The sequence below is a fragment of the Zea mays genome, chromosome 9 (genome assembly GCF_902167145.1).
Source record: "Zea mays cultivar B73 chromosome 9, Zm-B73-REFERENCE-NAM-5.0, whole genome shotgun sequence".
Lineage (NCBI taxonomy): Eukaryota > Viridiplantae > Streptophyta > Magnoliopsida > Poales > Poaceae > Zea > Zea mays.
In genome coordinates this window covers 30,500,717-30,511,642 of record NC_050104.1, presented here as the reverse complement: position 1 = coordinate 30,511,642, position 10,926 = coordinate 30,500,717, and the positions used below count along the sequence as shown (strand labels likewise).

Here is a 10,926-nt window from a genome sequence, read left to right as displayed (position 1 = left end):
CTCAGATTGAATATAAATTGTACATATGTATATATGATTTTTTGTAAAATAAAAAAACAATCGTGTCGGGCCGGGCCAGCACTATGAGCCGAGACTACGGCCTAAGCACCACACGACGCTCATGTCGGGTTGGCCCATACACTATTAAATGGGTCGTGCCTCGAGTCGGCTCGCCAGACACGGCCCATTTAGCCATCTATACCTCCACACGATAATGATGGTCCTCGCCTCAGTTGCCACCATCTCGTTCGTCATTCTACTTCTTTTCTCTCTCCCCTCGCCTCCACCTCCGCGCCACCCCGTTCTCGGCAGAGGACGTAGGAGCACGCGCCTCCTCCCCGTATTCGTCCGACACCAGCCCCGACACCGACTCGCGCAGTGGCTATTGCACATCCACGAGGACGTTTCACATCATGCGCACACCATCATTTCCGCCATCGTTGGACGTCCTGTTCGTCTTCCCGGCCTTCGCCCTATTCTTCCTCCCCAACCTGCTGCCCCCGCCCACGGTCACAGCCGCGAGCCGACCGAAGCTCGTTGACGCGGGTACGGAGCGAGTCGGTCATGCTCCTAGCCTTTCTCCGTGCGTACCGTCAAGGAGGACATGGTGACGCCTGCCACGCTTAGGTTATCTTGGCGATAAGGAGTCCAGGTCTAAGATATTGGACAACCAAGGCTCGTAACGTGACAGCAGTCGGCATATGCTACAGAGTTGGTGGTGGTGTTGTGTCGCTTCGGTGGGTCCTGGGCTGGAAAGACACTCGCATTATCTCGCCCTTCTCGGATTGACGTCTGGTGCGGGTGCCTTTCGGTTTGGAGCTGCTCTAGTTGGGCTTCTTTCTTCGCTTGCGTGCTCTCTCGCTATATATCTATCGGTATACTAACTATGTCGCCTCTAGATGTCTAAGTCTTCGTCGTGTCCTTCTCCGTCAACAAGCATGTATGTCCGACTTTTCTCTTTCCCTCCTGCTCTACGAAACCTTGGAAGTGGGGAGGCGATGAATAAGAGTCTCTGATTTGCTGTTTATGGTACCCGTGCGTTTATAAAAAATATTATGTGAAGAGCGGAGACAATCAATAAAAATTCTTGAGATTTTTTTAGTGGATAATTTACATGAATATTGTTGTGAGCCGTTGTAACGTAGAGTAACCGACTAGTTTTTTTTTAAAAAAAAAAGACTATCATATGATCGTGACCATTACAGCTACAAGCTGTGTAGATACGCGCTGACCGACATCTATAGATAAACAGAAAAGCGGTTTCGTACGCGAGTTAGATTCTTCTCGTCTGTGTCAAACGACGGGCGGCACTATAGATGGCCAATAAGCACGAGGCCCGTAAGCCCGACACGAAGTCTGCTTTTTGGGCCCGGTCCGAGCCCGGCACAGTACGAATAAGCGGGCGGGCTTGGACAGAAAACTAGGCACGGGGGCTAGCCCGGCACGGCCCGTTTACCTCTAAGTCTGTTAAGCCCGTTTTTTTACACTAAAACGTGTTTATCGGCCCGTTTAGCCCGCTTTTCGGCCCGTTTTTTCTACTAAACGGACCGGCCTGACCCGATTAGACCCGCTGCGGACCGGGCTTAGACAGAAAATTAAACCCGCGAGCTCAGCAGGTCCGTCCTGGTTTTTGGCCAGGCTTCACCGGACCAGGCCAGGTCGGGCCGGGCGGCCCGTTTGGCCATCTCTAGGCGGCACCCGTACTGCCGTACACATGTGGCGTGGTGGGTCAAATACACGCACATGTAAAAGGAGATTCTTCTCGTCGCCGACCCGCTCTCGGCACCACCGCCCGCCCTATATGTACGTCATCGTCATCACAGGGAGGGACCCCGGGAAGCCGAAGAAGTTAGCTGTGAGGTCTTTAAAGAGGAGTTGTTGCATTGCAGTTGCAGGTTGCACAGCCGCGGAAGCCAGCACCTCAAAGCCATGGCGGAAGTGGACCACCTCGCTGCCGAGAGGGCCACCGCGCGCTTCGACGTCGAGGAGATGAAGGTTGCGTGGGCCGGCTCACGCCACGCCGTCCACGTCGCCGACCGCATGGCGCGCCTCGTCGCATCCGACCCTGTAAGCCGCCCAATCCCACTCGTCCTGGATCTAGCGGGAGCCCTCCCGCCTGCTCCCGCATCTGTTACATTGTGATTCATTCATCTGCTCTGCTGATTTTTTTTAAAAAAAATAAAACTTTAGATGCTTGGTTTTAATCCGTATGGGCGGCACTAGCACGTTCCTTCTCAATAACTGTGGTACATTGATGTTTTATATTTTCCCTTATGTACAAAACGAAATGTTAATATTGGCATGCCCAGCCTTTGCTTTATGTGCCCAGCTCAATACAGCCCATTGATGTGCAGGCATATCAGATATATCGATTGTAATTGCGTTTGAAGTTCACTTATTACCATTCGTGATATGTACCAGGTCTTCCGCAAGGATAACAGGACCATGCTCTCCAGGAAGGAGTTGTTCAAGGACACTCTAAGAAAAGCAGCGCATGCGTGGAAGCGGATTGTCGAGCTACGTCTTACAGGTCCCAAAATCACCCCCATATATTTTCATCCACTGCTACATACATACAGCACTCTTAGCTATGTAATAATGTCTCGATCAACAGAAGAGGAAGCGGATTTGCTGAGACAATATGTTGACCAGCCTGGTTATGTTGATCTGCATTGGGTATGTCGTTTATCCGTTCCTTTTCTCGTTGGTAATAATATCTTCTTACCATACCTCACTTAAGCCTTTGTTGTGTGTGTGTGGTGTTTGCTAAGGTATTCTCAAGTTAGTGCTAAGGTCTGCTCTGTGTACCGTCAATCTTCATATGGTCCTTGGGTTCATGTAAAAACTAGGGCCTTACCTTTGATAGTAGTCAGTCATAGAAGATTCATACCACGGAAGGAACACCAGATAGTTGCTTTGTACAAGCTTTATCTTCTTTTTGTTAACTTATTACAGACACAATACGATCTTGCAGGGCATGTTCGTTCCAGCTATAAAAGGCCAAGGAACTGAGGAGCAGCAGCACAAGTGGTTACCACTGGCTTACAAGTTCCAAATAATTGGGTGCTATGCTCAGACGGAACTTGGTCATGGCTCAAACGTTCAGGGCCTTGAAACAACTGCTACATTCGATCCGAAGACTGATGAGTTTGTCATCCACAGTCCAACTCTCACGTCCAGCAAAGTAAAGCCCTATGGATCAACTGCCACCTTATTGATTTGTTAAAAACATTTGCTCTTTTCCCTCTTTTTTCAAAATTTTCTTTAGCGGTTTAGCCATTTGTAATGTAAATAGTTAAAGACGCTGCCCCAAAATTCATTACATGTCTCTTGTTGGCAGTGGTGGCCTGGTGGCTTGGGGAAAGCTTCCACCCATGCAGTGGTGTACGCTCGGTTGATAACTGAAGGAAAGGACTATGGCATACATGGTAGTGTTTTGCTTTTGGGAAATGCCTTTCTTGATGCAGTACTGTCTTCCTTTGTGACTTATGGTATTACGCATGTCGGTGTTCCAGGTTTCATTGTGCAACTGCGAAGCTTAGAGGATCACTCCCCACTTCCTGGTGTTACCCTCGGTGATATTGGTGGAAAGTTCGGTAGTGGTGCATATAACAGTATGGATAATGGTGTTCTTCGATTTGACCATGTGCGCATCCCAAGGGATCAAATGTTGATGAGGTTTGTCCATTTGGATCATCATACTCCATTCTGTCACTTTATCCCCCTTTTTTTTGTCTTAGCCTTCCTTAAATTTGACTTGCTATATTCTTGCTTTCTAGGCTTTCACAAGTTACAAGGGAGGGGAAATATGTTCACTCAAATGTTCCAAAGCAGCTGTTGTATGGGACAATGGTTTACGTTCGCCAGTCAATTGTTGCAGATGCTTCTAAGGCTTTGTCCCGTGCTGTTTGCATTGCTGTACGATACAGCGCAGTCAGAAAGCAGTTTGGCTCTCAAGATGGTGGCCCTGAGACTCAGGTGCTTTTTCTGTTAAATATTTGAATAAATTACTTATTGTTAATTAATTGTTCATTTTTTCTGTTAACCGTGAAGAACCTTTGTTAAAAAACTATGCTCAACCATAACTTGAACCGGCCATATAAAGTAACTAATAAATGAGATCTATCCACTAGGTGGCATCAAATACCTATTCGGTTTCATAAATGTCCATACTCTTCAAGTATAAACTTGTTCAAATGTAAGATAAATAGTTTGACTTAGGAAAGAGAAGTGAAGTCTTTTTGGGACGGAGGGAGTACATGTGCATGGATGCATTCTGCAACTTCTAGCTACCAATGAGAGGCAACTAATGTATTGAAACTGATTACAGGTCCTTAATTACAAGACTCAACAGAGCAGACTCTTTCCATTGCTGGCTTCAGCATATGCATTTAGATTTGTGGGTGATTGGCTCAACTGGCTATATACGGATGTAACTCAGAAACTGGAAGCCAAGGACTTCTCGACCCTGCAGGAAGCTCATGCATGCACTGCTGGTTTGAAAGCTGTGACAACATCAGTAACAGCTGTATGTAATCCTTGTGCTGTTCTACTTGTTATTAATAGTTTATACTGGCTGTACCTCACTCTTTTTGGCTCTCTTATACGATTATGATTGAAGTGGAGTTGAGTTAATACCGGTCATTCCAAAGTACTCGCATCGAGTATAAAAGTGGTTTGTAGAAGTTCTGAACTACCAATTTGGCAGATATTGTTGTTTATCACTTCCATCTTTCTTGGGTATTTCAGTTGTAGCTCATAATTCAGGTTTCAAAGGCTGTCACTAGATACGTTTTTCCCCCCTGTTTAACTTGACTGTATTCCTGAAGCTCCATTCCATTTTAAGGTAGTAGGTTCTGGTCTGATGGTCTAGTCACTATATATATAAACAAAGGACACATTTACAATCCATTGTTGTTTAAGGGGAGATTTCTCTCTGTTTTGCAGGATGCAATTGAAGAATGCCGAAAGCTCTGTGGTGGACATGGTTACTTGAACAGCAGTGGGCTTCCTGAGTTGTTTGCGGTCTATGTTCCCGCTTGCACTTACGAAGGAGACAACGTCGTTTTGCTTTTGCAGGTTTATTACCCATATTCCTTAGTCCTGACGATGTCGATCATTTATCATGCTTTTAGCACGTAATGTATTTGACTGAAGCCAATTTTTTTTATTTCATTGTGTGTGTTTTGTTTTTGTTTTTGTCAATGGTGTGGTGATACCTGCAGGTTGCAAGGATTCTAATGAAAACCGTTTCTCAGTTGGCATCCGGGAAACAGCCTGTTGGCACAATGGCCTACATGGGCAAAGTGCAGTATTTGATGCAATGCAAATCTGCTGTCAGTTCAGGTACGTATTTATAGGCTGACACACATTTCTCTCTCAAGTACAAGGAGGCTATATATTAGCCTGTATTTGTAACAGTCCATGTTCTGGCGACTGTTAACAGCTGAAGATTGGCTTAACCCTGATGCCATACAAGAGGCATTTGAAGCAAGAGCGCTCAGAATGGCGGTAAACTGTGCCCAGAACATAAGCCAAGCTGCAAGCCAAGAGGAAGGCTAGTATTTATTTTACACAGATTGGACTACTCTGGGAGACAGGCTCAATGACGATCTCATTCCCTGCAGCTGCAGGTTTCTATGAGCGGTCCCCAGATTTGCTTGAGGCTGCGGTAGCTCACATCCAGCTGATTATCGTGACCAAGTAAGTACCAAGCACGCAACCAACTCGTCTTTTTTTTTTTGTTCCTAGGAGAAAGAAAAATGAAAAAGGAATAACAACGATGATTCATTTGCTAGCTACTCTTGTTGCTTGTGTGTGGTGCTAGGTTCATTGAGAAGGTGCATCAGGAGATTCCTGGACACGGAGTGAAGGAACAGCTCCAGGCCCTCTGCAACGTGTACGCGCTGTACATCCTCCACAAGCACCTGGGCGACTTCTTGGCGACTGGGTGCATCACGCCCAGGCAGGGAGCGCTGGCAAACGAGCAGCTGGGCAAGCTGTACGCGCAGGTATTGATTCTAATTCTAATTCTAATATATAGAAGAAAGGAAGCACGACGATGATGTGAAATAAACTCTTCGTTACAGGTGCGTCCGAACGCTGTGGCGCTGGTGGATGCGTTCAACTACACGGACCACTACCTGGGGTCTGTGCTGGGGCGGTACGACGGCGACGTGTACCCTGCGCTCTACGAGGAGGCGTGGAAGGACCCGCTGAACGAGACGGTGGTGCCGGAGGGGTACCACGAGTACCTCCGCCCACTCATCAAGCAGCAGCAGCTCAAGCTCTCGAGGCTCTGAAGTCTGAATCCTCTCTCTCTCTCTCTCTCTCTCTCTCTCTCTCTGATGTGGAAGCCAGCCAAGATGTGTGTACGTTAGACATGTGTGGTGGGTTTCAGTTGATACACGAGGGAGTGAGTAATAAAGAGCGAGCGAGAGATGAAACAAAGAACTGAATTTGTATCGTACAACAAAGAACTTTGCCGTTTGGTTCACATATTTATAACGTAATGGGTAATTGATAACGTTAAATCATGTTTGTTTTAGTCCAACCGTAATCAGATACCACACTAAAATTTGATACCAGCTTATTCAAATTTGTTACCACCAGTAATCGAGCGTAAACCATTACCATTTATGTTACATTTCTTGAACCAAACAGCATCTTAATTTGTTGTTACTGACCACGTGATTGGTTGTTAGGAACAGCAGATCCTGGTCGAAGCCTAGATGCAGGCTGGGCTTAGCCTGTATGCATTGATGCAAACCAAAATAAATTCTCTTGTTTGGTTGTTTGTCCTCAATTAGCCAGGTTCAGTACAACCCTTGTCTGGTTTGCTGTTTTAGGTAAGTTACATGGATTTAGCTCTAAGTTACACAACTCAACTACATTTCTAAAATTACAATGTTATAAATTACACAAATCCAAATTTATGCAATTATATATTACAATAACTTATCCTTTACATATCCTTTACAAAATTATAAAATACAATTATAATATTGATACTGAGGCACAAGAACACTTTACAAAATTGTAGTTTACAAGTATGCATTAGCAGTTTACCAGCGTCCATTGCAGCCACCCATTCTGTTCTCAGTTCTCAAACACCAAAAACACTTTAAACAAAACAGCTCAGTTCTCGATTCAATTTACAAAAACACCAAAAACACCCGATCAAGTGTACAATCAAAATACTTGTAAACAAAATAGCTCTCTGTTTAGCAAATACTTGTAAACAAAATAGACCAAAAACAACTTGGTTGTTTGATGGCAAAGTAAATATAAAAAATTCATGAAGAGAAGGTACACCACTTCCATTTAAATGTGTCACGAGCTTCGAATCAGGAAGATATGCACTCAGCACGTTAACACGGACGAGTTTCTGACATCAAGAAACTCGAATGGCTGCCTCGAGTGGCTAGGTGAATTATTCAGGAAATCTCCGGTGCACATCTGTCGGGTACCGTAATTAGGGGTACCCCCAATACTCCTTAACATGGCTGGAAAACATCTTCAGAACAAACCGTAAAGACTGATAAGCATGGTTCAAGTCAAGGCCTCGTCTACCAAGGGACGCGATCTCGTCCCGTTCGAGCCCGGCCTCGGGCAAGAACTGCAGTCCCGGACGGATTCACGCCTCGACCGAGGGCCTCCTCAAGCAGTGGGCGCACCCTCGGCTCGCCCGAAGCCAAGCTCGGCCAAACTTTGTCGTGCAGTAACCTCGGCCAAATCGCCTTACCAACCGACCGTATCGCATGCGCATTTAATGCGGGGATCGCCTGACACCCTATCCTGACACGCGCGCCTCAGTCGACAAGGTCGAAGTGACCGCAGTCACTTCGCCCCTTTACTGATCGTTCTGACAGGAAAACAGCACTATTCACCCCGTTCCGACTACTATGCCAACCACCAGGGTAAAACTAACGACAGTAAGTCACGACCTCCCCCGAGTTTAGCCTCGGTCGCAACAGGGAGCTCCGCCTCGCCCGACCTCAGGCCTCGGCCTCAGCCTCGGCCTCGGGAGAAGGTCTCCGCCTTGCCCGACCTCGGGCCTCGGCCTCAGCCTCGGCCTCGGAAGGAGTCACATCCTCGCCCGACCTCAGCCTCGACCTCAGGAGAAGTCTCTGCCTTGCCCGACCTCGGCCTCGGACCGACTACGCCGCTGGGGATACATCATTACCCTACCCCTAGCTAGCTGCCTCAGACTACGAAGGAACAAGACCGGTGTCCCATCTAGATTACCCCGGTAACAGGTAATGATGGTTCCCCGCGTGCGTCCATGACGTCGGTTGTTCTCAACTCTCTACGAAAGCAAAGAAACGTCAGCAGGACCTCGGGCCGCAACGCCAACTGCGCTTCTACAGGGCTCAAGTACTTCTCCGTCGGCCACGTTAGCACATAGCTACACCCCCATTGTACAGCTGGACCATCTCCTTGTATCTATAAAAGGGGATGTCCAGGGCCTTCCAAAAGGAGGCAGGCAGGGTGGGAGAGACGCGGAGGAGGCTAACTCAGACACCTCACCTCAAGGTCGATCCCTCTCCCTCTCTCTCTCGCGACGCTTGTAACCCCTACTACGAGCACCCTGGTGCAAGATAATATAAGCCTCATCCTCCCTCTTGTGTTCCACCTTGCATCAACCCATCTGGGCAGGGACACGCAGCGACAAATTCACTGGTCGGTTGAGTGTCCTCGCGGGTCCGAAACGCTGACAGTTGGCGCGCTAGGTAGGGGCCTGCTGCGTGTTGACAAATACTTTCCCGTTGAGTTCCAGATGGACAATCTTCGGCAGCCTCTTCAGCCCGGGACGGTGCTCCGCTTCGGGAGTCTCGAGTTCATGTCCCACGACGGCAGCTACGACATGGTACTCCTCCCCTCGCAGCACGACAACAACGACGGTCGTCGGCTCGCCCGGCGGAGGCGAACTTGACGACGACTTCCCCCCGTGGCGGAAGAGGAACACCCGGGTTTGCCCTGCCACCCTCCTCGCCGGAGGAGGAGGAGACGGGGCAACCGTGGCCAGGCAGGAGGCAGCACCTCGTCGGCTGTCGGACCAGAGCGAGCCGATGACGCCGGCGCCCCTGTGGGGGACATATCGGGTGTTGTCCTCGCACCTGAGACAACGACAGGTGTCGCTTCCTAGCAATGTGCCAACCCCAAGCGGACTGATGACGCCGGCACCCTTGCGAGGGACTTGTCGGACATTAGTCTCGCACCTGAGATAACGGCGCACTCCATCCCCGACGCAACTTCACCACCATCCATCGACTAGGAGGTACCATCAGTTTTCCATCATGTTCCCTTTAGATTCAGCTTCGATCCACCAAGCGACCCCGCTTCGGTGAGCGCTTTCGCAAGGGCATATCCTGACCTTCCAGGGTACCATATGTGGTCAACTTGGGACCGACTGGCGGCCGTCTCAACCTCTGGACCCGCGGGTTCCGAGGAAGAAGACGACCCCGACTTCAGTTGGGATTTCTCCGGACTCCGTGATCCCAGTGCCATGCGAGACTTCATGTCTGCATGTGACTACTGCCTCTCCGGTTACTCTGACGATGGCCACAGCCTTGACGACGAGGGTTACGACCCAAGTCGCGAGTGTTTCCACATCGATCAGGGGGATCACGACGAAGGCAACCACCTCGGCATGCCAGGAGATGACGACGCCCCTGTGCCTGCGTCTTGCGTTGAGATCCCGCGGGAGCTAGCTGTGGTCCGAGTCCCTGTGAGGGGTCAGGACACACAGCTCGAGCAACTCCGTGAGATGCAGGCCAAGCTCGACGAAGAAACGGGGCAGCTTGTGCAGCTCCGACAAAACATCGAGCAGGAGTGGGCAGGTCGTGCACTCGCCGGAGGAGCGCGTCATCGGGCCCGGGACGTCCAGCGCCGTATCATTGATGATGCCAGGGTAGGGCCGCCCCTGGCCTTCAGCGGGTCCGGCCAGAACCTAGCTGCGGCGATGATGCTACTTCGAACGATGCCGGAGCCATCCACCACCGAGGGGCGACGTATCCAGGGTGAACTCAAGGATCTCCTAGAAAACGCCGTTGTCCGACGAGTCGAGAGCTCTGCCTCCCGAGGGCGAGGAGGCCCCTCGGAGCATCATGCAGCGTCCTCTCGACGCATGTGTGAGGCCTCGGTCCACACCGAGCACACAAGAGACAGGACACCTACGGCTCCGGACCACCTCGGCAGCGAGCAACGCCGCCGCGACCGTCGAGCCCGCCTCGAGGAAAGGGTGCACCGAGGCTACCACCCCAGGCGCGGGGGACGCTACGATAGTGAGGAGGATCGGAGCCCCTCGCCCAAACCACCAGGTCCGTGAGTCTTCAGCCGGGCCATACGACGGGCGTCGTTCCTGGCCCAGTTCCGAGCCCCGACTACCATCACCAAGTACTCAGGGGAGACAAGGCCGGAGTTGTGGCTTGCGGATTACCGGCTGGCATGCCAGTTAGGAGGGACAGACGACGACAACCTCATCATCCACAACCTCCTCCTTTTCCTCTCCGACGCTGCCCGGGCCTGGCTGGAGCATATGCCTCCTGCGCAGATCTTCGGCTAGGACGACTTGGTCAAGGCCTTCGCTGGAAATTTCCAAGGTACGAGCGTGCACCCTGGGAACTCGTGGGATCTCCGGAGCTGCCGCTAGCAGCCAGGGGAATCCCTGCGAGAGTACATCCAGCGGTTTTCAAAGCAGCGCACCGAGTTGCCCAACATCAACGACTCGGACGTCACTGGGGCATTCCTCGCCGGCACCACTTGCCGAGACCTGGTGAGCAAACTGGGACGCAAGACTCCCACCAAGGCGAGCGAATTGATGGACATAGCCACCAAGTTCACCTCTGGTCAGGAGGCGGTCGAAGCCATCTTCCGGAAGGACAAGCAGCCTCAGGGAAGACAGAAGGAAGATGCCCCCGAGGC

The 10,926-nt window shown here is 50.2% G+C and overlaps 1 protein-coding gene across 4 annotated transcripts; it reads left to right on the top strand.

The window, feature by feature from the left end:
• The first annotated feature begins 1,722 nt into the window (after positions 1 to 1,722).
• LOC100382424 (Peroxisomal acyl-coenzyme A oxidase 1) lies at positions 1,723 to 6,536 on the top strand. Of its 4 annotated transcripts, none has more exons than XM_023300987.2 (15): positions 1,723 to 1,803; positions 1,890 to 2,067; positions 2,422 to 2,530; positions 2,615 to 2,676; positions 2,975 to 3,184; positions 3,341 to 3,428; positions 3,516 to 3,678; positions 3,780 to 3,978; positions 4,331 to 4,528; positions 4,948 to 5,079; positions 5,226 to 5,346; positions 5,447 to 5,557; positions 5,628 to 5,703; positions 5,828 to 6,011; positions 6,090 to 6,536. In XM_023300987.2, the coding sequence occupies exons 2-15, from the start codon at positions 1,930 to 1,932 to the stop codon at positions 6,300 to 6,302; spliced, it is 2,004 nt and encodes a 667-aa protein (XP_023156755.1). In that variant the 5' UTR covers positions 1,723 to 1,803; positions 1,890 to 1,929; the 3' UTR covers positions 6,303 to 6,536. The 4 variants fall into 4 exon arrangements, with proteins under 4 accessions (XP_023156755.1, NP_001350439.1, XP_035818236.1 ...); NM_001363510.1 differs by having other exon boundaries at positions 1,750 to 1,803; positions 5,634 to 5,703; positions 6,090 to 6,535; XM_035962343.1 differs by having other exon boundaries at positions 1,768 to 2,067; positions 5,634 to 5,703; positions 6,090 to 6,526.
• Positions 6,537 to 10,926: the final 4,390 nt, after the last annotated feature.

Excerpts from the sequence above, each read along its gene's own strand:
- LOC100382424 (XM_023300987.2), top strand. The coding sequence starts at position 1,930 with ATGGCGGAAGTGGACCACCTCGCTGCCGAGAGGGCCACCGCGCGCTTC. Across the intron at positions 5,347-5,446 it reads CAAATCTGCTGTCAGTTCAG|CTGAAGATTGGCTTAACCCT; the intron begins GTACGTATTTAT and ends GACTGTTAACAG. Across the intron at positions 5,704-5,827 it reads CAGCTGATTATCGTGACCAA|GTTCATTGAGAAGGTGCATC; the intron begins GTAAGTACCAAG and ends GTGTGGTGCTAG.